The sequence below is a fragment of the Musa acuminata genome, chromosome BXJ1-9 (assembly GCF_036884655.1).
Source record: "Musa acuminata AAA Group cultivar baxijiao chromosome BXJ1-9, Cavendish_Baxijiao_AAA, whole genome shotgun sequence".
Lineage (NCBI taxonomy): Eukaryota > Viridiplantae > Streptophyta > Magnoliopsida > Zingiberales > Musaceae > Musa > Musa acuminata.
Genome location: NC_088335.1, coordinates 3,778,327 through 3,805,000, shown reverse-complemented (window position 1 = coordinate 3,805,000; position 26,674 = coordinate 3,778,327). Strand labels below are relative to the sequence as shown.

General features: G+C 39.2%; 4 protein-coding genes and 1 long non-coding RNA gene across 13 annotated transcripts in view; 3 read left to right on the top strand and 2 right to left on the bottom strand.

Moving 5' to 3' along the window:
- Nucleotides 1-864, top strand: part of LOC135592565 (putative leucine-rich repeat receptor-like serine/threonine-protein kinase At2g19230) — a 6,680-nt gene extending 5,816 nt beyond the window's left edge. Inside the window, exon 13 of the mRNA XM_065082094.1 lies at nucleotides 94-864. Within this exon, the coding sequence (XP_064938166.1) occupies nucleotides 94-538 (445 nt within the window). The 3' untranslated portion in view covers nucleotides 539-864. The remainder of the gene's footprint in view (nucleotides 1-93) is intronic.
- Nucleotides 865-2,426: 1,562 nt separating this feature from the next.
- On the top strand, nucleotides 2,427-8,190 carry LOC103997056 (uncharacterized). Of its 9 annotated transcripts, none has more exons than XR_010479135.1 (9): nucleotides 2,427-2,930; nucleotides 3,002-3,183; nucleotides 3,266-3,337; nucleotides 3,526-3,583; nucleotides 4,065-4,192; nucleotides 4,281-4,353; nucleotides 6,885-6,953; nucleotides 7,053-7,161; nucleotides 7,508-8,190. It is a non-coding gene; the product is annotated as an uncharacterized LOC103997056 (long non-coding RNA). The 9 variants fall into 9 exon arrangements; XR_010479133.1 differs by having other exon boundaries at nucleotides 7,053-7,307; XR_010479131.1 differs by adding an exon at nucleotides 5,062-5,606 and having other exon boundaries at nucleotides 7,053-8,190.
- Nucleotides 8,191-8,628: 438 nt separating this feature from the next.
- On the bottom strand, nucleotides 8,629-10,003 carry LOC135592563 (transcription factor MYBS3-like). The gene is made up of 3 exons (XM_065082093.1): nucleotides 9,638-10,003; nucleotides 9,313-9,509; nucleotides 8,629-9,247 (listed from the first exon to the last, which is right to left on the bottom strand). Exons 1-3 carry the CDS (start codon nucleotides 9,930-9,932, stop codon nucleotides 8,915-8,917), a joined length of 825 nt encoding a protein of 274 aa, XP_064938165.1. The 5' UTR covers nucleotides 9,933-10,003; the 3' UTR covers nucleotides 8,629-8,914.
- Nucleotides 10,004-11,884: 1,881 nt separating this feature from the next.
- On the top strand, nucleotides 11,885-17,152 carry LOC103997053 (RGG repeats nuclear RNA binding protein A). Its single transcript, XM_009418186.3, has 6 exons — nucleotides 11,885-12,292; nucleotides 12,551-12,977; nucleotides 13,093-13,237; nucleotides 16,309-16,467; nucleotides 16,570-16,632; nucleotides 16,716-17,152. The coding sequence occupies exons 1-6, from the start codon at nucleotides 12,115-12,117 to the stop codon at nucleotides 16,911-16,913; spliced, it is 1,170 nt and encodes a 389-aa protein (XP_009416461.2). The 5' UTR covers nucleotides 11,885-12,114; the 3' UTR covers nucleotides 16,914-17,152.
- Nucleotides 17,153-17,447: 295 nt separating this feature from the next.
- On the bottom strand, nucleotides 17,448-23,743 carry LOC135592561 (inactive protein kinase SELMODRAFT_444075-like). Its single transcript, XM_065082091.1, has 9 exons — nucleotides 22,256-23,743; nucleotides 21,454-21,608; nucleotides 21,288-21,382; nucleotides 20,106-21,109; nucleotides 19,414-19,574; nucleotides 18,622-18,698; nucleotides 18,392-18,539; nucleotides 18,012-18,161; nucleotides 17,448-17,922 (listed from the first exon to the last, which is right to left on the bottom strand). The coding sequence occupies exons 1-9, from the start codon at nucleotides 22,443-22,445 to the stop codon at nucleotides 17,698-17,700; spliced, it is 2,205 nt and encodes a 734-aa protein (XP_064938163.1). The 5' UTR covers nucleotides 22,446-23,743; the 3' UTR covers nucleotides 17,448-17,697.
- Between the last annotated feature and the right edge of the window lie 2,931 nt (nucleotides 23,744-26,674).

Sequence of the window (26,674 nt, the reverse complement as noted above, 5' to 3'; positions counted from 1 at the left end):
TGTAGAGTTCTCCCAAGTGTTCTACTTGTTATCACGTATCACATATAGGACTGAGAATGGAGATAATTGGAGATTGTAATATGACTTGTGCAGGTACTACAATAACTACCAGCTCAGTGAGAAAACTGATGTGTATAGCTTCGGCGTGGTTCTTCTGGAACTGATCACAGGGCAGCCTCCATTGCTACAAGTTTCAGGGGGTTCACATATAATTCAAAGGGTGAGGCGAGGACTTGCCACGGGAAACGTCGAGGACATTGTTGATGCCCGGCTTCAAGGGGAGTACGACGTCAACTCCGTTTGGAAATGTGTTGACGTAGCACTCAAATGCACATCGCAGAGGTCGCAACAGAGGCCGACCATGACGGATGTGGTGATGCAGCTGAAGGAGAGCTTGGAACTACAGACCCCTCGTGACAGGATCGAGAACCCAATCACAAGCAAAGGGGAAAGATACATGGAAGAAGGTGATGCAATCGAGAGTAGCCCATATGTTGTAGAAATGACTCTGGTAAGCAGCGGTCCATTGGCAAGATGATGTTGACATCTTTTCCAGTCCAATAGTTTAGTTTTATGTGTGTTAGGAAAGCAGTTTCTGTAAGTCCAAAAACAAGTGATATGCAGTTGTGTGAAATGAGAACAGCAATTGTGTCACACCGACGGTAAGCTGTTAGCAAAGCTTCTTCCACGAAACCTTTCATTGTAGCCCAAAACATGCAAGCAAAAGGCCACTATACATCGTCGTTGTAGTAAACCAAGATAACCTTGGGGAATAGATCCACGGAAACTATATGTATAGTTGCTTGTTAGTTGGCCGGGATCGAAGCCGAGCAACAGCAATAAGAATCACACCTTTCATCTTTATTCTCATTAATGTTTGTCAGCGGTCTAAGGTGAATGGAATTTGTCACGAAGGATTTTATATTATACTGCAAAAGATGAACAGAGTAAGCATCGATTGTGGTATTGCTGATGGTTACAGCAACACGGACGACAAAACTACTATACCATACATACATCTCCGTAGACACGGGGATCAACCACAATATTTGGACGCAGTTAACTCAGATACAACGATAGCAACACAAGAAAGAATCCTCTAAAGCTTTCCGCAAGGGAAACGAAACTGCTATACTCTACTGAAGGGCCAAAAGTATCTTGGAGGAGCGACGTTGGTAACTACGATAGCCGGCCGGAGCGTCAAATCTCCAATCGGGTGTTAATATCTGGGAATCAATAAACGGTAAACATAAAAATTATGATTATATTATATTATATGAAAATTTTTAATATCAAAAATTAAAATGATAAATCAAATTTACTATATTGTATACCAATTTTATAAGACAGACCAATAAATCCAACAATCATAAAATCATGATTGTATATTATTAATATCATATTTATTTATATATATGATAACATTGTTAGTTCTTCCGTTCAAAATAATCTATGTAATTTGTTTTGTTAAAAGAATCTTGTTATACACATTCAACTATAATATATACCTACATAAATGTGAACAATGTATCAGAATAAATAACTTTAATTATATAAATAAGAATATCAATTATAATATTTATTCAAACATATATTACCATATCTTTTATGGATTGCTCACAAATTCAATCATAAGAAAATATTCTTTTAAACGTTTTAGGTCATAAGTCCTAAGTGAATGGATCAATAATCAATACAGAACGACTTATGTTCTTAATTAACTAATTATTTTTGAATTATTTCTCTAATCATTAAGTACTTTACATCATAATACATATAATTGAAAGAGTACTTACTATTTAAAAAAAAATTATTATAATATGTCCTAAAGTATTTAGACCGACTTGACAATTGAATATGATTATACCAAGTCCTAAAATAAAATTTTATAATTATAAAACTTGATTAGTGACCTCAAAGTATACTATAAAATTCACTTTTATTAATAATAATATAATAATATAATATTTTATATTTTTTCTTATAAATTACCCCTTTAACTAATAAATATAAAACATATATTAGACTTCATGCTATTAATGTAATTTACATAATTAATATCATCTTCTAAAGAATCCTATTATAGTTAGACTACAATTAAGATCTATAGAATCACATAATATAAGATAAACATCTCCGATGTTACTTGGACGCATAAATCTAAGGTGATCACTATTGCCTTTGGTCGGCTATATTATCCGTCTCTCTCGTAAACAAGGACAACGGAACCCCTTTCATATCGTCACTGAAGATATGAAACACTGCATCCGAATGCAACTGCCTCGGTGTCGTCGAGTCAAATATATCAGGATCAATGGTTGGCCTTAGACGCAACTTGTGGTTGGACAGTGGCCCAACAACAGGCGCTGGGCTCCTATTAGTCATCTCATTTTGGGTTTTGGATACAGAACAAACCCATTGTCGTTGACATCGTTTCATCGACGAACCCAACAAACAGGTTCCACGACGACCCTTTCGATCGGCTGTGGGAAACCGTCGAAGTTTCCTCCTACTGGACCGCGATCAACACCACCTCTCCTGTCCAGATCTTCGCCAATGTTTTGTTCGAGGTTCCCTCCGCCGTGCTCCAGACCGCCGTCGCCCCAGTTCAGCTGGAAGACGCCCAAATCTGAGGATGCCTGCCCCCAGCACCACATCTTTATGCACTTCCCCGACCTCCAATCCCTTGACCCAGGCCAGTCCAGAGACTTCAACATCAACCTCAACCTCAACGGCCAATTCTACCACCCCCCCGCACTCTTCCCCCTGAGACCTCTAATCGGGATATGTGTACGCCACGAGACCGTCTGATACGGACCATAACTTCTCCCTCGCCGAGACAGACTCTTCGACCCTTCCGCGCATCATCAATGCGCTCGAGGTCTATTCCGTCAGGCAGCTCACGGAGAACGCCACCGATAGCTCTGACGGTATGTACGTACACCTCCTCCTCGGTTCCCTCTTGATGGTTCTGATATTATTGCTGCTTTCTTGAGAGAAGAAACGAAATTGGACGTATCCCTCATTTTTGTGACATCAGTGGATGCCATTGAGGCAATCAAGAAGCAGTATAAAGTGAACAGAAATTGGACGTGGTCGGGTGATCCATGCGCTCCAGGAGGGCATACATGGGATGGTTTGGATTGCAGCTATAGTATTTCTGATCCCCCTTGGATTACATCAGTGAGAGTTTCCAAACGTCTAGACCAAGATTTTTCCAACTTAATATGCTTATTTAACATCCTCATGGACTCGTGTATTGCAGAAACTCGTCTTATAGTGGATTGACGGGCAGTATATGTCATTCCTTTGCTAACATCAAAGCAATCGAGTATTGGTAAGTGTGACCCACTTCAAGCTAATAAAATGTCAATCTCTTCCTATCAACTAAAGAAATAGTTATTTCCTTCTATTGCTTCCAGTGTGGTTATTATGAATTGAGAACAAAGAGTACACTGTATCAACTTAGAGAAGCTAAGCTATGTCAATGTCTGCTCTTTTATCTTCTTCTTTTTTTTTGGTTAGGGGTCTTGCCGAAGGTTAATTTTGGCCTGGGAATCAGGATCTCCTATAATTTTAATAGGTACGAATTCTCAACCAACTGTTATTTGTCAACGAGGACTGACTTTTAAATCCCAAATAAAAATGTTAAATTAGTAGAAACATGCCTACAAACTTTGAGGAGTGAGACTGAAGTTTTTTTTTATGTGGAGCAGAACTCTGCAGTAGAATTTCTTGATAGACATCCTTTTCTCTTCAGCTAGGTTCCATGCATTACACAGTCTACCAAGTTGACTATCTTATGTCCTTTGCTCTCACGTAGCTGGGTCTCCTTTCCCATGTTACTGATATAAACGGTGGTTATTGTTTTGATCTGGTTCCAAAGGTCTTCCATACAGGCTACGAAATCCGTCAGCTTTTCCTGTCTAGTTGTTGCTTTAAGAATGCTGTCAGGTCAATGAACGAAAGTATTTTAAGCAATGGAACTTTCCCATGATGACCTATCCCCATTTCCTTATAAATGAACTGCTCCCGTTGAGCTCATTGAGAAAAAGCTTTGGCAGGTGGTGATTTTGTATGATAATCTGCAAGGTCACGGCTGTCTGATGACAATTTCCAGGGACCTGTCATACAACAACTTAACAGGGCCAGTACCTGACATTTTAGCAGAACTTCCTTTCCTCGAAGTCCTGTAAGTTTTTCCATTGCATTGGTTTTTCACCTAAAAAGAAGAAGCTAAATTGAAGTTTAATGATCTAACATCTAGTTGCATTTTGCAGAAATTTGTCAAGCAACCAGTTAATTGGGTCAATTCCTTCTGCTTTCCTTGTAAAATCACAAAATGGACTTACAGTAAGGTTTATACTGTTTTAATTCCATTTATTTTTTAATGTTTATAATTTATTATAAAATATTTTAGATTTAATGTATAAAAGAAGTTTGGAAGGAATATAGGAAGATTATGTACTTTAAGTGTGATAACTAGATTATTTAAGGACTTTTAGCTGTCATGTTTCCTGTGAACTAAAATGTGTTAAATAAGCAAGCTCAGGGTGTTAATCTCAAGTAAACTCTCAAGTGGTGAAGACTGAAGAATTGGACTCAAAATTTAGGTCGGATGAGGGTTTTTTGAGCTTTTATGCTCAGAAGCTCGCAATTTTGTTTGTTTGTGCTGTTTTATTTGTTTAATGAAATCAATTAAATGTGGAAAGAGGTAGCATTCATGCTATCAGCACAGATATTATGTCCATGTAAATAATATTTTGGGTTTATATGATAATCAGCATGGCTGTAGCAAACAAAAAAGTAAAAGTATACTGTTAAGTCTTAAAGAACTTTTGTTTGAGGAAGAATCTAAAAAGTGAACTTTTTGCACATAATTAATTACTTCTTCTTTTGCTGCAATTCTATAAGAATTTTATAAAATTTGAATAACATTTCTTTCTCCTAGGAAAATAAAGAGAGATAATTTAATGCGCTCAAGTTGTTCCTTTTTTTTTTCCCGTAAGAATCCTTTAGAACTTCGATAAATAATATTGTTCAAAATCTACATAATCCCAGGATTGAAGGGAATCCAAATCTCTGTGCCAATGGAACTTCATGCATCGCATCTGCAAAGAAAAAAATATCAACACCTGTGATTGTGATTCTTGGTATAGTTGCTGCTGTCCTACTGCTTATGGTAATTGTCATACTCTGGAGACTGAGAAAGCCACGAGGAAAGTTTGTCTATAGCAAATCCCTTGCATTTGGCAGTTTTAGCTCAGATATAACTGACAGATACTATCGATTCGATCCATTATCTTTGACCTGCATTTGACAATACCATGGTTAAATTGGAAGGCTTGAGAAGACATGTCCATGTGAATCCAGATAATCACGGTGTAGCCATGCAAGTAAAGGGATTTCATGATGGTTCATTGCAACTTGAGAGTCGCCAATTCACATACATGGAACTGAAGTATATAACTAACAACTTTGGAAAGGTCCTTGATAAAGGTGGATATGGGACTATCTATCATGGTTATATGAAAGATGGCACTCTAGTTGCAGTCAAGTTGCGATCCCAATCGTCATCACAAGGGACTAAAGAGTTTCTTGCTGAGGTAATCGATTCTAAACAATTAGTTCTTTTATATGCTAAATGGCTATATATGAGCAGTGATTTTAGAGGTGGAGTTGACTGCAAGGGAGAGTTTGAGTGATTGAAATGTGCTACTCGATGAGAGAAATAAAGTGTTGAACTCTTTTTAGTGGAAATTTGTCCAGGAGACAAAATAAGAGATTCATTCTTATGTAGTCGTACATCTACGTATTCTTGAGGAGATTTGTCATATTCTAGACTACTTAGATACTAAGAAACATTCACCAGTGTCCCTTCTGTTTCTTTTTCGTATTTCTTCAGAAATTTTTGTTGTTTTTGAGCTAAGAAACTCACCAGAATTTGGTTTCTATGATTGGTTGCTGCAATGACAAAGACTGTCTGTCACTTGTTTATGAATATATGTCTCAAGGGACCCTACAAGATCATCTGCAAGGTTCGGAACTCTGTTCCACAGTCTAGTTTGGTTCTGAAACTGGTATTTTTCATGTCATTGCTCTCCGTTCTGGATCTATGGTACAAATACTGTCTAGTTCAACTCAGCATAACTCAATAAATAAGATAGTATGATGTCACTTCTTTAGTCTGCCAAGGATTTTTTAAGTATTCACAATCTCAAAACAAAAGATTGTTGCCTGTGGAACATGTTGGTATCTGACACTGATCAAAATTTAGCCATTTTCTTGTCATCGATTAGATCTCTCTAGAGCAAGGTTTTGCATATTGGTAGCATGGGGGGTTTTGTAATGTTGTTAGTATGATATGACCCGCATAGGCATGTGCTGATCGAAGGAGACCAAAAAAATGGCATGGCCATGATATGAAATGGCTTTCACTAGCTTCAAGCTGCTGGTACCACATGCTGCCTAAAATTCAGTCATTGTTCTAGTAAGTTTAGCATTTAATTCTCGGATGATGCTTTGTTAATGTATGAAGCTAGTTGAGAGCAAATGAAACCAAGTTAAAAGAAAATGAGTTCCAAAACTTGTAACTGGGCATATGTTCCATTGTTAATGAAAAAATGTGGGTATCCTAACAAGTATAAAAAATATTCTTATTATTTTCTTATAAACATTGCAAAACTATGACATGCTTTTTGGAAGTTTCGGTTGCAGCAAATTCCTGCCTGTTGCACTTTTTGTTTAGGAATACATTATTATTTAAATAGTTAATTATCTTGTTATTGAACTGAGCCACTGCCTATTTTCTTCAAAAGACAGCTACTTTATTTCAATAATTTGTATTCCTCTTACAACGGATGGTTTTTCACACTAATCTACAGGCAGAATGCATAATGCTGGAGCTTTGAGTCGGGGGCAGCGACTCCAGATTGCAGTCGATGCTGCACAAGGTTTAGTGTCACATAAAGCTTACTCATGTTCTTGGCCCAATTCTCGGGCTGTTTGTTGTTCTCATTATCTGACTTGATGTGTTTCATTGAGATATGCAGGACCAGAGTATTTGCATAAGGGGTGCCAACCACCATTAATTCACAGAGATGTGAAGACAGGGAATATCCTTTTGAGTGAAAGGATGGAGGCCAAGATAGCAGATTTTGGGTTGTCAAAGATACCTTGATCTTGATCATGTCAATCTTCTCATTTCTTTAATTTTTGCAGCTAGAGAGTTGAAACATACATAACTAAGTTGATAGATGGTGGTCAAGAAGATAAACAATGGCCATTCGTAAACCACACATTTGAAAGTAAATTGTTATTTTCATGTTATCATTTATTTTCTGCATTATGCATAGACATCTTAGGTTAAACATACATCACAAAGGAGAGATAATTAATTTGCTGATATGCATTTCAGCATTAGAAGTTTCTATTGCTGCTGTTATCATTTCTTTTGCTGTTTGTGTTAATACCTTCTACAATTGAGACAGTTGATCACATCTGACAGGTCTTAAGGATTGTTGTATTACAGCAGATACTACACCACCTACCAGCTCAGTCAGTAAAGCGATGTGTACAACTTTGGTGTGGTTCTTTTGGAGCTGATCACAGGGCAGCGTCCACTACTGCAAGGTTCAAAGAATGCACACATTGTTCAACGAGTCCGCCAAGGACTTGTCCAAGGGAACATTGAAGATATTGTTGATGCCAAGCTGCAAGGCCAATACAATGTAAATTCTGTTTGGAAATGTGCTGATATAGCCATGAAATGCACATCACAGGGATTCCATCAGTGGCCAACCATGGAAGAAGTGTGATGCAGCTAAAGGAGAGCTTGGTACTGGAAACCCCTCATGACAGGACTGAGAACGTAGGCACAAGCAGTGAGTACCCTAACATGGAAGTCAGTGATGTAAGCCAGAATAGTGCATATGTGGCATCCGTCGATCAGCAAGGTAATGCTGGGATCACTTGGAACTTTACTCTTGAGGCTCTGTTCTATTCCGATCCTAGGAGTTTGAAATGGTTTCTGGCTCAAGTTTGAATTGTTTAGCTTCATGCATGTCTTATGCACTTTGATGATTGATTCGGAAAATAAGTTTCTGAGATCCAAAAATAAGGCACTCCATTTGTATACTGAGGACAGCAAATACTGGTTTCAATACAAACTGAAATATTTCTGATGCTTGACATTTGTATCTCTATTCATGTATGCTATTCATCAACAAATGATTCCTTCACATACAAGTCTCAGAATCAAACACGAGCTGTTGATCTTTGATCCGACTCTCTTTATCCTCGAAAGAGAATCTGATTCTTCTGTATGTTCTCTGCATCCACCTAGCTGTCATGCAGTCCCCCCATCCCCTGGTAAATGAAGCTTGTTCTTGGACCAAGACATACTGCCAGTATCAGGACACGATGGTACCCATCCGAAGAAGCTAGAAGACAATGGAGAAACAAGGATACATACAACTAAGGGAGCAACGACACACCGAGCTCATGTGGCCGTACATGGATGGACATTGCATGCTCCCTGTTATGAATCTTGCGAGATCTTACCGCACGCGGATAAGGCAGCATGTATCCGCATGCGGTAAAGATCTAATCAATATCAAGTAGAAATAATGCATCGAACTGCAGAGCTTATGAGCGTAGAAACACAGTTGGGTAGACAGTATTTTACATGCATTGCAGCAACACATACAGAAAAGTCGAGTATGGACAACTGACTTACATCGACAATTCGACACTCGGTAGACAGTGATTAAAGAGATCGTTGCGTGAGAATTGCTTGAATAGACTTCAGATGAGATTTTGGTGGGAGGAGCAGCTTCTGTCAGTTTCTAATAATTCCATGGAAGCACCATTTGCGTCTCCTTGACTGGTGAGGGATTCCCGGATGGCAGGTGATTCAGATGATCTCGAATACCAGACCGCTGATTGAGGTCTCAAGATTGTGATTTGGCCTCGATGTGGATATGCTGAGGTCTAAATCCACATGACATGGTTGCTCGTGATGCACTTCCACCAAGGAATACGACTGTGATACCGTGCTGATGGAGCAATTATGCATCAGACTGAGGCATGAAGAAATGTGGGTTTCTGATTCTTGTTCCGAAGTGTTGAGATCGAAAACAGCGGTCTCAGGGATTCTGCGGCATGTTGTGCGAAGTGACAGAACAGGGGAATGCTCTTCTAGGTTCGGAGAGTGACCGATTTGAGCTGCAATCTCATGACTCGAGACCTGATCTATGTTTGGATTAGTAGAAGCGGTATGATAGTGAATGCAGCAGACGGAGAGTGATTTACCACATCGAAGAGACTGGAACGACGCTTCTTCTTGTTGAGGCCGCTCTGTCGCAGGAAATATTTCTGGGCATGACTGGCCACTTGAGTTGGTGTTCTTGTGGTCACAAAGTTGCGAGAGATGCCTCGCCAATCTCCCCTTCCGAGTCTCTCAAGCCCTGCTAGGAATAGTTTGTGCTCTTCCTCCGTCCAAGCAACTCCTGAACACGAGAAATCAATGCAAACTTAGCCACAGAAGCCGAACCGAGAAGAACAGGAATTGCTACGCAGACCAACAAACAAAGTGCCCGAGAGTGCTGATAAGATCTGCACGCAAAAATTGCTTTACCTTTCTTGCGTTCTTGAGTTCTGATAACCAGGCCATCAGAGAGATAGCCATTAGAGGTCTTCTCAGCGGTTTCATCAATAGAAACAAGAGAAGAAGATGACGACGGGGAAGGGGAAGATGAAGCAGCGGCAGGACAGGTGAGGCAGTCGGTGCTGAAACACTTCTTCATGGGGGAAGCCGCCATCTCAAACTGCACACCGAAGAGTCTCAGTCCACCTCCCACCATCCTTCTCGGGCTGATTGAATTCCTCGAGTTATGCTCACTCTCCACACCTTCACAACATTTCCTTTCCATCCTCAGCCACCGCAGATCTTGTCCCAGAAGCACAGAGACACCTGCAGGATTGATTGGAAGGATAGACTAGATATACCACCACTACCTCCTAATATGGATTGAAAAGGCAAGCTCAATTTACCATGGGGAACATATACTTGCCTTGGTGTCAACCTATTAATTAAATAAGATATATAGTACAGTAGTGCAAATGTCATTATTGGTACTGCTATCACTTGGCATGTGGAAATCCATGTATCACAGCTTTGTTAATCTTAAGGGCAGTATTAATCATAGGCCAGATCAAAAAAGCAACATTTTGATAATAGTATTCATGAATCATATGTATGCACAAGCGATAGCTACTTGGACTGAACCCCATTTCTTCCCTTCAAAGATGATAAGATTGGTAACAGAGAAGAGGATATGTGATTGACTCTGCTTTTCATGTCATTCTCAAGTGCTTTGTTGTGATGCTGCCTTGGTTGCTGATATCTCACATAGTTCCATGCTATTACACTCTTTTCTAATGCTTTACTGATGGATAAGAATGCTCTGCATCTTTGAATCTATTAAGACTTGTTGAGATATAGAAAATTATGCTTCAGCTTCCCCTGTATCATTTCTGTGAGCAAGTCGAGGCAAATATTATGCGATTGAAGTCACTATGGGCAATCACATCATGAGGTGCATTATTAGTCCATCGAGCAGATAGTGTGCTAATCTATATTGTCATGGACTTACTGTGGTGGTTGCTGCATGACAAGGATGTCTCTTGTCCTCTAACCAATCCTTTCATTAGCTTTTAGGGAGTATTTGCATTGAAAGATGCAACATCCGTTGATCGACCACCATGGAGGTGGAGCACATCACATCAGCTTGATGGTTGCCAACGAGGAGGACGACCACCATTGAGGTTCCATTCACCTGATCCAACCGCAGACTCAACCTCCTTGCCATTTCCATTTTTGGAGCAGAACATAAGCAAACATGTCCTCTCTCATTCACTTAATATATATAAGAAATCAAACAAGTTGATCTTATCCAAAGCCAGAGAAAATATAATATTTCTTCTGTTCCTCTTCTACTGTGTCTTGTGATTTAATTTTATTGAAAAACCATGGATCCAAGAAATTATTGCTCATGTCAAAATTAAAGGCTAATAACATTTTATCCCCTCTAATTAATTATTCTTAATATTTTAATCTTTATTTTTTTTAAAATTATATTAAAATCTTCGTACTTATAAAAATAAAATATTTAATCTTATAAAATTATTTATTTAATTCTATATAAGAATCTCAATCTTTCGTTTTCGTAAATATAAGTATATTAATATAGTTTTTTAAAAATAAAAAAAATTATAATACTAAAAATAACTAATTACATGAGATTATATATATATGTATTCATGCTTTTTTATTGTTCATGTTTAAATTACTTTTATCTTGATTTTTAATTTTTATATATTTAAATGATTCTCTCGATTAGATGTTTCGCATTATTCTATATCATATGGTTTTGGATCTATTTATTCATTTTAAATTCGATCGTACATTTGATGTGTATTCATATGCGTGCGGTTTCCTATAGGCCAAAACGATCAGGAACACGGATACGAATCTGGTCCATCATCCTCAAATCGAACTATATGCGTCCATCACTTGGAGATTCGGATTCGATTCTTGATGCAACGAATACCCTTCTCATAAATCTGACGAGAACGCGGAACAATCTCATCCGCACGATCTTATCATCACGCTTCGGGTTCGTTCCACGTGCTCTTCCTGTCCCAGGAGAGCACGCTACAATCCCGTGAACGCCCACGGAGCAACTCAAGTACCTAAAATGCCCATGCTTTTCTTCTCGCTAGTTAATGATGACCATGTAAATAAGTCTCCATAGTGTGAATAAAGTCGTCATTTAATCTCACAGAACAATAAATTAACAATTTCGAGGGGGGAGAAGGGATTAGGTTTTCTGGATGGAAGCCCGTGGTGGAAGAGTGCGGCTAGGGTTTCTCTTTGCATACTTCTTCTCTCCGCGCCACCAAAACCCTAGCTTTCTGCTGCCCCGTGAGACTTCTCGTCTCCGATTCTTCTAGTGCTTCTTATGGAGATCGCGTTGGGGAGGCTACTGTTCTAGTTACGAGATTCCACTGCTGCCGCGCTGAGGCAGGCGCTCGAGAGGACCCTCTGTGGAGATGGCCACCGCGAACCCCTTCGATCTCCTCGGAGACGACGACAATGATGACCCGTCGCAACTCATCGCCGCTCACCAGCAGAAGATGGCGGCCAAGAAGCCTGATGCGCCAGCCTCCGCCGCCGCTTCCCCGGCAGCGGCGAAGCTCCCCGCTAAACCAGTTCCGCCTGCTCAAGCCGGTTGGTCCTGAATGGATTTGGTTTGACTCATTGTGATATTTCTGGGAAAAAAAAGGTTTTTTTTAATGATGTTTTCCATCAAATCTGAGATTTTTCTGCTTTTCGATCAAGTTCTCTATTTTTCCTCATTTTTAATGATGAACTAAATGTCTTATCTAATTTTCGTAGTCTATATGTTAATTAAATAGCAATATTTTACCTTTTTGGTTCGATAATGTATTATTTTTCTTGGTTCCGTTGTTCTCTTTCATTGTACAGTGAGGGAGGCGAGAGAAGCGAGGAACAATGCTGCACCAGCACGTGGCGGGACTGGGCGAGGTGGGTTTGGACGTGGCGGGCTTGGACGCGGAAGAGGTGGTCGAAGTGGAGGCCTTGCCCCTAATCGTGACTTCGGGAATGATAATGCCAACGGTTTCTCCGGGGGATATGGGGGTGGAGGCGAAGACGTTGAAGCTGATAAACTTCAAGAGAAGGAACGACCGCCACGCCAGCCATTCGGTGGCGGCCGACGTGGTGGATTTCGGGGTCGTGGTGGCTATGGGAATGACGAATCTGGAGGTGACTCTGAACGCTCACCGCGTAGGTTGTATGAGCGGCGGAGTGGCACTGGCCGTGGTTATGAGATGAAACGCGATGGAGCAGGTCGTGGTAACTGGGGAACCGTAGCTGATGAAACTCTTGCACAGTTAAGATTTTTCTTTTGTTAGTGGTACATGTTTGCTAAGAACCATTTAGTTGAATCTTTGTTTGCAGTTCCCGTTAATGAGCTTGTTGTTTCTTGTGGAACTCTTTTGTGACAGGGAAAAGGATGAGGTGCTAAACTTTGATGATAAAATGCTTGTTACTGAGAAACAGCAAGAACAGGAGAAGACACCAGCAACCGAGGAGAGCAAGGAAAACAAGGAGGGTACAACCAATGAGGCAGAAGAAAAGGAAGAGGATAAGGTCAGCTTCTATTACATGCATGATTTTGGCATTGCTGCTCTTAACTATTTTATGGCTCAAAGTATTTTTTTTTGTTAAAATAGGATATTCTTGTCAAACAGTCATGTATTTGATGTTTCTATTATCATGTTTGGTTGATCCACAAAAAATTTACAGTCAGCTCACAGTAGATTTGTTATGGACTTCAATTAATAGTTTTTTTGCAACTTGGCAGAGATATTCGGATCACACGTTTATTATGCTGAGTTCTAATTTTTTTCTTACCTTTCAGCAAATATACAGAGACTAGCTCTTTTTGCCCTGTTCTTTTCATTTCTAAACTAATTGTTTATTTACCTCCATGGTGACCCTGCAAATCTGCAACAACAATAATTCACAACAATTATAATATCCGAATTGTTTGGGTTCAACTACATGAGTGTTTTTCCACCATGCAACTCTTGTAATAGTAACATCACGGGTAAAACTGGAGCAGTCTTTTATTTTATTCTCTAGTAATGTTTTGTTAGATTTCCCTATACCTCCTTGTACTACTAATCGTAATTGATTTACCTCATCTAATAGGGTTTTCTACATATTTCCATTGGAAAATGTCGATTCTCGTTTATTTTGGTTTCTCCCAATGATCCTCTGTCAGGATTGCATCTTTATTCTGAGTGTAAACCTTTCTTAGTTTATCCTCTCTTATGGCTCCAATTATCCATATTAACATTGTTATTATGATGTCTCTAATTGTTGTGCATGTTTCTCAAGTGTTAAATGTTCTGAAAATTGTATCAGTCAATATTTCCATTAATATGAGTTTTGTATACTGTTTTGAGTTTTGAAGGTTTAGATATCATGTTTAAGTAACTGATCATCTTGGCATAGTTTTAGCATGTATTCGTTATCACTCACAGGTCAGGTTGAATTTTTTTTGTTATTTCTTGCTTTTGTATGTGGATACAGGACTTGCTTTGACATTTTATACACGAGAACTTTATTTATCAGGACCTTTTTTCTTATGCATTGTGTATACTACATAGAGAAAAGAATGATCACAATTCAGTGTGCCACTGGTAATAGTTTCTTGTTTCGTAATGTTTGGTGGAAATTTGTCATGATATTGAAATATGGGGACGGCTAGTTTGAGTAGAAATTTGCTTTCCAAGTTTGTGATGACTTATTGGTGGTACAGTTATGTTCCTTGTATGAAGATTCAAAGCGCTTACCATCATATATAATTAAATGTGAGATACACTGTTGGTTCCTAGCATGGTTCGCCATCGAATGGTCATTGGTATGGTATGTATCGAACCATACCGATCCACCAACACATAGTATGATAGGACATGCCTACATATTGGTATGTACCGTCTGTACTGAGCAGTATGCTACAGAATGGTAAACCTTGGTTCCTAGTATTAAGTTACTGGTACTTTGTAGTTGTTATGTTTGTGTTTGAGAACCATATACATATTTTCTGTCAGCCTATATATTTAAATGGGAACGAAAAACTGAACAAATGATCCAGAGAAGTAGAATTAAGGAAGAGGGAGAAATTATAGATGACCTCCCCCCTGTAAGTTGTATGATTCTGAATCCACCATCTCCTGATTTCTGTTTTATATCACTTGGCGTTGAGCTTTATGCTGCAACTAGCATTTTCAAAATTGTTTAATACTGCAGTTTATCTAGTGAGATTCAATAAGTAGTTTTGTGTTTCCATCCATAGGGAAGATTATCAGGACATTTTGAACTGAGGCTTTGAACTCGTGCTATGTTGTTGAATTTTGGTTCCTTTATTCGTGCAAGACATGCAATTTTAACAAAATGGAGATGCGAGCTTTTCCTGTACTCATGTTTGAGTTTCTTCTTCGTGTTGCCTTTTAGAATTAAATGTTTGTTACTTGGAAGAGAAGAATAGTAGATCATTTCTTTCCTTCCTTTTCTTTGTGTTTTCTGGTGCTGCTGCATTTCTCTGTTGGCAAAAATAGATTCTTTTCCACCCCTGATCTTTCAAGTTGGCGCACAATTGACTAATTTTGTTGCATATAAGAATGTAGAACTTAGCATTTCTGTTTAGTCATCAAGTGTCGAAGGGTCCTGCAAGGCATGGAGTAAATTGAACTAATTTGTATGCAATTATTCATGCTTCAGTTCAGGAAGCTGCCATACCTGTATTAAACTGATTTTTTATGATCAGTGTTGATTACTCTCATTATTTGGCTTTCTAGGTGTTTTAAGGAGCTAATTTGTCTTCATTGCTATTTTTTTGTTGGTACTTTTGATTTGCTACAATTTAACCTTATTGTATAACAGTCATAGTCAAATGTTAAATAAGTAAGAATATATATTGTTTGACATTTAATTTTTATATAAGACACTCTTGTGCTAATATTAGATTTAAAATCATGAAAAATTATGAAGATTCAAAATTGTGGAAAATGAGAGCTGTCATTAGGCTGATTTAAATAATTTTTCCTTTTTGAACCGATAAACATTAAAATATTTATTAATATATACCATTTTAAAATTGATATTCCATCAGGTAGCCTCCAAAATTTATCATACTTGCATGTGTCCCATTGTATGACTTTGATGAACTACTTTTTCCATGACTTGGTTTCATCCTTGGTTTTGTTTAATCTGTGAAATAAATAGACAGATCTTTTTTGTTATTTAACATAGAAAAGATATTTTAAAGGGTGGTTCGACAGTTCTGTGGAACTTGTATTATTATGAAGGGTTTGACATCATAGTTATTCTTTATAGTTAGTAGGAAAATTCAGTGTTTGGGGATGTCAACTTGCAGAGGGTTCTTTATGCTGACGTAAAATATTCTTAAGCTGTATATATGCAAATTGAGTAGTAAATAACATATATTGAGGGGTATATTCAGAATTCTCTTGTGACCATCCTTTTCTTTTCTTTTTTTTGGTTTATGCTACTGCTTGGTGCCTCGGTTACCTTTGGTTGAGGTCTACTGCATGTGCTATATGATCATATATTTGGCTTTCTAGTTTATACCACTCTAAATACAGTAAATTGGCAGTTATATATATTCAGTCTTGTTCGACTCATTTGTGTAGGAGATGACTTTGGAAGAGTATGAGAAAATAAGGGAGGAGAAACGGAAAGCCTTGCTTGCAATGAAGGCTGAGGAGAGGAAAGTTGAAATTGACAAGGAGTTGCAGTCTATGCAGCAACTCTCAACAAAAAAAGAAAACGACCCTATCTTTGTTAAGTTGGTATGTTGCTATGGACCTTTATGCTTCATACTCTTTCCTGCTGTTGTGCCACATCATTTTTTTTAAATTTCTTACAATGCTTTTGATTTGATGTCTTTTCAGGGTTCTGACAAGGACTTTGGGAAAAAGAAAGAAAATGCTGATCGTGATGAACGCAGCAAAAAAGTACGTTTTAATTCATATGCAGCATTATCTGTTAGGTTTTTTTTTAATTTTTGGTTGATTGATGAGGTTCTCTACTTTGTTAGTCTTTAAGCATCAATGAGTTCTTGAAGCCAGCCGAAGGAGGAAGGTACTACAGTCCAGGTGGCCGCGGACGTGGTAGGGGGAGAGGTGATCGTGGACCACTCAGAGGTTCGTATGGCGGTGGGGGTTCCAGCTTCGCAGCAGCTGCTGCTCCATCAATCGAAGATCCTGGACAGTTTCCCACGCTTGGTGGGAAGTAGAGGGGAGAGTAACTTAACCGAATCATGCCTAAATCTGCCAGCATCGCCATCACCCAACTTCTTAATCTATGAGTTGGCAAACTTAATGAACAACGATGTGTCTGTTCTTTATTTTACTTCTTAACTATGTATATCAGAACTGCCTTGTCAACAGTACTCTGCAATTATGTTTGTGCCGAACATTTCTACATGCTGTTATTTCCTAAAACAATTTTGATCATACCCCACCTTAATTCCAACTTCTTGGAGATTCTGTAACATTTTATATAGCGTGCCAAATAGTGTAGCAGCTAAGTAGTGTTTTCTGACGTTTGTTGCAGTTGTTCCTTCAACTTTGTGCTACAAAGGCTTTGCATTGGCATATCTGTCATGCCCACACAACTTGAAGAATCTTAACTTGACATTGCATCCATCGCCGGCCACCTTTCCTCTTCTCGGGAGATAAATATCATAACATAAAGATGCAGCTATGCTGAAGCATCCCACCTGAAAACAAACCACTAACTTAAGCTAAATAGCTAATCGAGCAAACAATTTGAGATCACAATGTGCTAAGGGACGGGCCACATGCACAAGGGTTACATATATCAACGAATCCATCTCCAAACATGAACATAGACATGATTAGTAGCAGCGTATTGAGAGTCAAAAGAACCTAACAAAATGTGCTAACATACAATACAGATATAGTGATGAATACAGCACGAAAAGGTGAATAAAAGAGCAATCTATGGGAATACACATTGCACACGGCACATAGGCATATAATAGTTCTGTTCCAACTTTAACATCTTCGCAAGATACCCTCCCTCTCTCTTTCCCAGGCTGTCCGTAAAGCCTCGTAGGATTTGCTGCCAGCCGAAACCTGTGAAGCCTGTTTGACTGGAATGCTAAGTTGTTGCTGCTGCCGGTCAGGCCACATCCATCCACTCCGGTTTCCGTTGGCATATGCAGGCGTGGAAGTATAGCCTGAATCCATGACCACATCTCCGTCCAATATTCTAAGAACCTTCACACATGAAGCTTAGAACATTAGTACAGGACCAAAAGCGAGGATTTTCTTCTCATATTTGTTGTCATAACATTATGTAGTCATACCTGAGACATTCGAGGTCTTGAGTGAGGATCACGCCTAATGCACAATGACGCAGCTTGCAACATGCAGGAGACCTCGTGTTCAGAGTAGCAGTTCCCCAAGCATGGGTCTACGAGCTCAACGATTGCATCTTCTTCAAGCAAAGGCCGAGCCTGTTCAAGCAAAATCAATCAAAGATGCAGGAAACAAGAAGCCCATATGCATAAAAGAAAATCGTGCTAGTCTAAGATCCCAACTTCAGAGAAAACAATCAGATGGGCGATAAATCTGACTGTAGTTACAACCTAAAACAAAATGTTAGTATATCTAAATAACCAAGTTCCAATCTGACCATCACAGTACAGCACCAATACGTTCTCTTCAAAGAAAACTTTCTGCTCACCCATTCAGTCAGGCACTGCTGGCCCTTTTGTCGATTAATATCAACAGCTTTACGTCCAGTAACAAGCTCCAGTAGTACCACCCCGAAGGAATACACATCAGCTTTTTCCGTAATTTGCCCACTTTGGGCATATTCTGGAGCAAGATATCTAAAATAGAAGCATGGAGATGATTCAGATTTAATATATTGCAGTGGAAGTAAAAGATATTTAACTCTGATTCAAGCTTTACCCAAAGGTGCCTATGACTCTTGTTTCCACGCCAAGGTCACCATCAGGCTGCCATCTCGCTAGGCCAAAATCACCAACCTTTTGGACACAATTTAAAGGTCAGATTTTTTAGTTTTATAAGTGAAACAAATATTTCAGAAAGTTAAACACTTATCTGCAGATATGTAAAATTATATTAAAATTATCATAAGGTATTGTCTCTTTAAGAAGCCAGAAGCAACATGGGAATGGTAGAGAACATGAAAAACACAAAATAACCGATGCTTACAGCAATTTTTCAAGATATTATTGCCTTCTCTGGGAGGTGATAGTTGATATTGGTTAGAAGGTAATGGTTGCCAACTATCAGTATATCCAACAATCACAGAGACAATAAGTTGAACTTACACAAAGATGTAACACAACCTGAAGAATCTTCTTGGACAAAATCTAAATCTGGAAAATTTTCTGTTTATGGACATGAAATTACAGTTTCTCGTAAAATGTGAACAACCATGAATTCAATAATTAAGCTTGGGGGACAGGCTTGATCTGATCGAACAATCATACAGAAATAATTTTAAACTGCATTAAGCACAAGGATATCGTCACCAGATGCCCAAGACAATGCAGTGCTGAAATAAATGTTTGGAAACAGAAAGTGAAATATCTATCTCAGCATGGGTAACAATCCTTAAACATCATTGGACAGAACTTGGGGACAACAGCAAGTACCAGAGTTTTTTTTATACATAAAAGCAACAAGTGTCCTTGTCAGATCAAAACTATAAAGAAGAGAAATGGAAGGCCATACCAACGGTTCAAAATCATGGGTTATAAGAATGTTATTCGGTCTCATGTCCCGATGGACTATGCAACCAACTCTGCACTCCTCATGAAGATATCTCAACCCCCGAGCAGCTCCTACAGCAATCTTTTGTCTAGCAGACCATTCCAGAGGTTCCCGATTACGGCCTACAAGCATAAATGAATATAATCTTCAAAGTCAGATCATGTCCAACAATCAAGATAATGGCTTTTTGGTAAGAAAAAGTTTCAACAGTTTTTGTCTCACTGTTGCAGTATGTTCAACTCAAATATCATGTACATTATTACATTCTCGCATATGAATACATAATGCGTAAGCACTTCAGGATATCTCAACTATCAAAGATCAAAATGTTTTATAAATTTAATCCCGAGGGATTTTGTTAATAAATATCCAACACTCATGTTCAAACCATATCATATATCCATACTCAAAAATTGCTGCCACAGTCCTCAAGGGCTACAACATTAATTTTGAACTAGGAACAAGATGAATTTCCTTTTGAAATTCTTTAGTAATAAAGAAGACAGTGCAATTGTAGGAAAGTATTACGTCAAAACATAAGAGCTAGAAGTTCAATTTAGACTGTTCATTGGAACAACCAATGATCTCATGTACCATAGCATTAGTAATATATAAATAGTTATATACATATCTATCATGACTAAAGGAGTTACCATAAAGATGAGTATCCAATGAGCCATTGCAAATATATTCATAAACCAGCAACCTTCTCCTGTCTTCAACACAGAATCCAATCAACATCACAACATTGCGATGTTGTGCACAGCTTAGAACTTCCACCTCCGAGCAGAATTCTTGATCACCCTGGGAACTAGCAAGTTTATGTTGCTTGACTGCAATTGCTTGACCATCTGGCAGGACACCTCTATGCACAGATCCAAACCCACCCTCAGCCAAGAAGTTTGCTTGAGAAAACCCACCTGTAGCAAGTTCTAGCTCTGAGTAGCTGAACCACCTAGGAGGCTTTCCGAACACAGGTGCCTTGTGCTGACATATTGAACATAGAGGAGGTGGTCCTGGAGGTGCATTTCTAGATAGAGAAATTACTTCTCTGACATTCCCAATGAAGTTTAAATCTGATCTGTAACTTAAAGAACCAATTTCAGATTTGTTATCCAGCTTAGAAAACTTATCCAACAAGGCTTTTGTTGTAGAAATACGAGCTTTGGTATCAAGTGCATGTGATAATTCCTGAATCTCCTTTGAAGATGGGCAGCCATTACCAAAAACCTCTGCCATCCAGGGCTGAAATTCTGTTCTCGTATGACTCAGACTCTCACTGTCAGAATCAGAGGTAGATACATCTAAATTCCTGATTTCCTTCACACTTGTATGCTCCTGTTTCTTAACAGTGGAAAAAATGGGAGAATTTCCAAGATCTGAGCTTGACACCGAGAAGGTCCCAGCTTCAGTAGTGGTATATGATGTCTCTAATTCAGGACTACTAGTTGGTGTTACAACTGGTCCTCTACTGAAATTCTGAGAACCTTTGATGTCATTATCAGTCTTTGTCTTATCTAACTTAGAAGGCAACTGGGGCTCTTCCTCATGAGATCCTACTAGATTTAAGCGAAGAACTTTAGGTTGACAATGCTTCATAACAACTATATTGCATTGCAGTTCGTCAATGCAATGCTTCTGCTCATGCTTCAGCTGTCTGCAGAAAGCAGTGGTGTCAAATATCAGAAGGCAAGGACAATATCATAAGAAGCTCAAGCATTGGGCTTCTGACTTGAGAAATTACATAGAAGAATTTCATGAATTGATGAAACAAATTATGCTTTTTCTCGTTAAGCATAAATATAAGGGAAAAGGTTCAAACAAAAAATAATTACTTGTCTAGTACGACCCAGTTTGCCTGAACTCGTGTGGATTCTGCAGCCACCACACCACAAGGTGACCCAGTGACGATCTTTATCTTGACACTTATCTGCAAAGGCCAGGTACTTAGCATATCTACGAAGTTAAGGAAGACCAAAAGTAAATGCCATAGTAACTAACCTTATCTGAATCATAAACATCATGAAGTTGCAGCATCATCTGAGAACAAGAATTACTTATGTCAGACTTCTGCTCCAAAGCAGTGCCAGAATGGGACTTCCTGTGACTACTAGCACAGTCCCCAGCAAATCTTGGGAACCCCCATAGTTTTCTACCTGAAGGACGAAAAACTTATTAAGCACATAATCCAGAGAACATGACAGAAGATTACATCTTAGTATCTTAGGCTAGAATGTAAACATAAGCAACCCATTTACCTATATATATATATATATAGCTTATGTTGTCATACATAACATAAATAACTACAAGAAAATAGAAGATCAGATCCTCCACATGGATTTGTGGGTCAAATGTCAAATGTCACCCCCGTGAACTCATGAGAATCTATAATTCGATAATAAAATTTAGGCATATTGAACTGCATAATGTTGAACAACCAAACTTATACTAGATAGAAACCTCTATGTTTTCTGATAACTATATATGCTACTTTAGAATCTGTACCAATCAACCCGGAACCAATCCCATAACAGATACAAACTCATGCTTCACACCTGATTAGCATAAATATTATAACAGGAATTAGGGAACTATCATAAACGGGGGTTAGCTAGACAAGAATCTAAATGAACCACAAGTTCCAGTGATCATCAGAACTGGCAAGAATCTTCTCTAAAGAAGATTTAAAAGCTCTTGGGAGATTCTTCAGAATATAAAGGTTGAAGGATGAACAGAAGAGGAAAAGTAGGAGAGAGGGCATTAGAGATAAAAAAATAAACAGAGTTTAGATGATTGATACCAGGACTGTGGGGTGAAACCACAACCAAGAGCATTATGCAATCACCAGGCTGAACAACATGCGTTAAAGCCCATACAAGTGCTGTTCTTGGGATTTCTTTTGAGGCCTTGACTGCAACAACAACCTTCTCAGTAGCATCAAAGCCATTAGCAGTCTTCCCCAGCTTGTGATGCTGCTGGTTGGCACTCATTTCTCCTGCTATACTCAAACACAACCGTCTTGACTAGGCCCTCGCCTCCATAGCAACTTCTCAGAAGCCAGACCTACTCTTATGAGTCGCAAAAAGAGAAGAAAGAGATGTCTTTTCCTTCACTAATACACTGATTCGACCAGGCTCATGCAGATAACAAACACCTTCACGCATACCAACTGTTGTTTCCGGTGTTCAGATCAAGAACAAAGAGAAAAGACACTTTTGACCTATTTAGATGAAACGAGATGATTTCACTTCGACCAACCACAAGAAAGTACAGCTTTCCCTTGTTCTTTACTGCCCCTCTATATCCCCGAATCCTCGACTGTTCGTCGATCTCACCTGCATCATAATCTGATTTTCTCATCTACCTCATACGTTAGATGTTTCGAAGAACTAGAATACAGTTGCTGCGGGGATCTCTTGTCGAAAAGATGGTCCTTTTCCGAAGCAGAGAGCGAGGAGAAAAGGCGACGATATAATAAAAAGGCATGAAAGCACTGTTCTCGTGAATGTACTTACTGCTTTTTTTGGCGAGGAAACGGACAGGAAAAAAGAAAGTGAATCTGGTATAGTAACAAACTCTTTGATTTCTCAAATCATACGACGAAAACCCTAGCAAACAGGAAGAGCTTCACCGCAGCCTCAACTCAGAAATCTGATCGGGGAGTCGACAAAAGGCGTCAAGAAAATCTCTTGAACTTTCTTAGTAACGACGATCTCAAAACAAAGAACACCGTTTTCCCCCAATCTATGATTTAAAATTCGACCAATGCTTCAGAACCAAAGCGACGATGATCCCTCAGAAATCGCGCACAACAGCCTCCAAATTCTTCGAGCACCCAGAAAAACCTCCCGAGAAGCGGACTTTAGGTTCCTCGATTTCATAGACATGAACCCTGAGCTCCCCAAAGGCGTAAAAAATCCATCAAGAATACAAACCTTCCCTCGTTTCGCCGCTCAGGACGCGCTTCTTTTCCCAAATCTGCGCCGCAATAGTCCTCAGCTCGACGCAGCGGAGCAGACAAATCCGGCCGGATGCCAAAGAAAGGCGCCAACTTTGAAGCTTCCAAATCAAGATCTCTGCCCGCCAGATGACTCCAAATCAAGAAACCTCCAACGACTATAAACCTTAATCCCAATCTCCAACACCGAAAAGAGAAAAAGGCAAAAGCGAAAACTGAGGTCACGATCAAAAGAAGGAACAAAAAGAAGAGACGATACCTCCCTTCAATCCATCCTCATTTTTTAGGCTCTTTCAATTGAACTCCCCCTCGATACTCTCATTACTGAGCATCGGCGTCGGAGGTCACCGACCGAAATACCCTCAACTCCCCGACCAATTTACCAAACCAGCCTCGATTTGCTCGTGGTCTCCATCATGCTTTAAGATTCACGCAACACCAAAAAAAATTAGATTAAAAATTGAGATCTTATAACCACAAAAAATAAATGTATTACACGCTTAATTTATCTTTAATTTCCTTTTATTACCAATTTGGGGGTTAGGTGAGAGAAGTTGGATCCTCCATCGATCGGATGCGCTGTCCCAATTTTTAGGCCGGGATTTGGACCACCAAATTGGACTATCTCTCGTAACATTACTGTCGTCCTGACGCCTTCACTGTCATTCACGCAATTCTCTTGAAACATACTCATGAATTTTATTTTATTTATTTTTTAATCTAATTATTTTTAAATATTCAACTTAATTATCTAAGCTAACGCTTGCAATTTGCAAAGTGTAATGAATACGGAAAATTCCCACTGGGATAATCTCGTAAATAACACCAATGTCATGAGCTTTTCGTATCCCGATCGCACGTGCTGGGAGGACAGCGAAGGGGAGTAATCGCCGTTACCGTCTCTGACGGAACCGTCATCCTTGACGGCGGCTCGTCATCGTGCTCCCTCCTTGATTTACCTCAAATAAATAAATAAATAAATAAATGCTGATACGTTAATAAGTTCATTTCGTAAAATATTTCGAACTGAAGCTTAATTTCGAAATAAAGTAATAATATATGAGTTTTAATCACAGTCAAATATATAAAAAATGGATGATAGTAATAAAAGAAATGGAGCCCACTGAACCCGAGACATTCGTTGGACCGGCAAAAGGCCGCCCGCGCTCTTATTTTATTGGTGTAGTTTGTTCTCGGTTGATGTGCTACGTTAATTAATGCGATATGTGGCACGTTGACACGAGTGACAGAGCGTTAATACAGAGATCACATTTAAATGAGGCTCGGCGATCGCTTGCTGGGATAGGCATCCCCACCCAATTGTTCGATTTGTCTGTTTGCCTCCAAGCAGTGGGGTTTGAACAGCATTTAATTAGTACGGCGGTGGTGTCATGGGCACGTGAATCGGGATTTGTGTGATGTGTGGACTTGATTTGGGAGGCGCGGGGGTTAGGGTTAGATTCAGCCACCTTCGATCGTCGGACTCGATGGCCCATTGACTCGGCTCGCTCGCTGGATTCAGTAGTGGATTTAAGCTACAAGCGAGGTAAGAATCAAGAAAAAACAACTAGTAAATGTATTAAAGCAGATTTGCTTATCGTAACAGTTAAATCAGATCTCTTGTTCGACGTATGGAAGGGGCTGTTCCTTTTTTTCCGATGTTTGCCTCTTCTCAAGGCAAATGAAGCCAAGAAGAAGGTGATGCCCAGGAAAAGGGCACGCTTCAGTATCCACGGCTTGATATCTATCTTGCAGTACTTGATTCAGACTGTAAACCTATTTTAAATCTGAATGTTGTTCTCATCATAATACACGATCTGTCTTTGTCATTCTCGAGAAGTCAAGATAAGAACCACAAGGAAGAATGTGAAGAACAAGCATCCATGGCCCAGGTGGAGGAACAAGTGTACGAAACAGCTGCTACATAAATGCCAATGAGCACCATCTCAAGCAGGCATAGGTTTTCCCAGCAAATGAAGCTAAGAGCGATGGCGAGTTTGGTTGGCGTTTAATGCATGCATTGGCTTTTCTGACAGCAATGACAGTTCTGACTCGAGATGGCCAGGGTCCTCCCTTGGCAGATGAATCATGGCATGCTTGAGGTGGTTGAACAGCTTCTTGCTGCGAAGTATTGATTGAACCAACTACTAGAAACACCAGACCTGTAGATTCCTTTAATGGTGCATGCAGAGCGCTCAGCCTGTGAAGTCCTTGTACTGGCTGGCAGCGGCAAAGCAGGTATCTACTGGGTTAGGTGATTTGACACCAGTAATCCTCCTCCTCATGGGAAGAGAGAAAGGTCTTTTGGGTTCATCAACTTGGGACAAGAAATGCTTTGCTATTGTTAAAGATGGCATTCAGGTTCATGACAACGGTCATCTGCGGTCGACTCGAAAGAAGAAGGTTCACCAAAGAAAGATGGGAAGACAAAGACGGAACCTTCTTCTTCAAACCTATCAAGAACGCTAATAAGGCTCTCTCCCCTCTAGCTCGCTTGCCCGGGAACGAAGTTGGTGGCGCAGGCCCAGGCGAGGTCGTCGGACAGGTTCTCCGATGGGGCCTTGCCGGTGCGATGGCCTGCACGAAGAAACCAAACATGGCTAGACCGAAGGGGTCGAAGCTGACTCATCTTGAATGATTCATGGCTAAACCTAACCGGCGAAAATTAATCGGGGATAATTTTTTTTATGAGCGATGGAGAATATATCGAAAACAATATCTATGATTCAAAAAAAAATTACCCATTAAATTTTTATGGATTAATTACATATTATCCCTATAATTAATTATATTTAATATATCAATTTCTATATTTTAAAAAATTATATTGACATCCATGTACTTAAAAAAATATTTAATATCATTTTTCCTTACATTATCGATTCTATTAATGAAATATATTTCACGTACTATCATATATATAAATGATGCTAAAATAAAAAATAAAAAAAATTTGATTCTCACTATTTGATAGATCATTAATATCATCGACTAGTGAGTCGGATTTATTGGAAAGAATAAAAGATAAGAAGAATTATTAAAGAAACTTTATTGAAGAATCACTTTATTAAAGAAGCTTTATTGAAGATAAGAAACTTCATTCTTGTGTTCTCCTTCATGCTGATGTGGGAGTGCTGACAGGGGAAATCAGCGTAGGAGGTCCGCAAGGGATGCGATTCATCAGCGTCAATCTAGCCTTGGAGTTGTAAGATCGAGTAGAGAAACCAAGATATGCTTGGTTGTGAGATCCTCTTTTCGGAC

Excerpts from the sequence above, each read along its gene's own strand:
- LOC135592563 (XM_065082093.1), bottom strand. The coding sequence starts at position 9,932 with ATGGAAAGGAAATGTTGTGAAGGTGTGGAGAGTGAGCATAACTCGAGG. Across the intron at positions 9,510-9,637 it reads AACTCAAGAACGCAAGAAAG|GAGTTGCTTGGACGGAGGAA; the intron begins GTAAAGCAATTT and ends TCTCGTGTTCAG. Across the intron at positions 9,248-9,312 it reads GTTCCAGTCTCTTCGATGTG|GTCTCGAGTCATGAGATTGC; the intron begins GTAAATCACTCT and ends AACATAGATCAG.
- LOC103997053 (XM_009418186.3), top strand. The coding sequence starts at position 12,115 with ATGGCCACCGCGAACCCCTTCGATCTCCTCGGAGACGACGACAATGAT. Across the intron at positions 12,293-12,550 it reads AGTTCCGCCTGCTCAAGCCG|TGAGGGAGGCGAGAGAAGCG; the intron begins GTTGGTCCTGAA and ends TTCATTGTACAG. Across the intron at positions 16,633-16,715 it reads GTGATGAACGCAGCAAAAAA|TCTTTAAGCATCAATGAGTT; the intron begins GTACGTTTTAAT and ends CTACTTTGTTAG.
- LOC135592561 (XM_065082091.1), bottom strand. The coding sequence starts at position 22,445 with ATGAGTGCCAACCAGCAGCATCACAAGCTGGGGAAGACTGCTAATGGC. Across the intron at positions 21,609-22,255 it reads GGTTTCACCCCACAGTCCTG|GTAGAAAACTATGGGGGTTC; the intron begins GTATCAATCATC and ends TTCGTCCTTCAG. Across the intron at positions 18,540-18,621 it reads AGAGTCATAGGCACCTTTGG|ATATCTTGCTCCAGAATATG; the intron begins GTAAAGCTTGAA and ends CTTCTATTTTAG.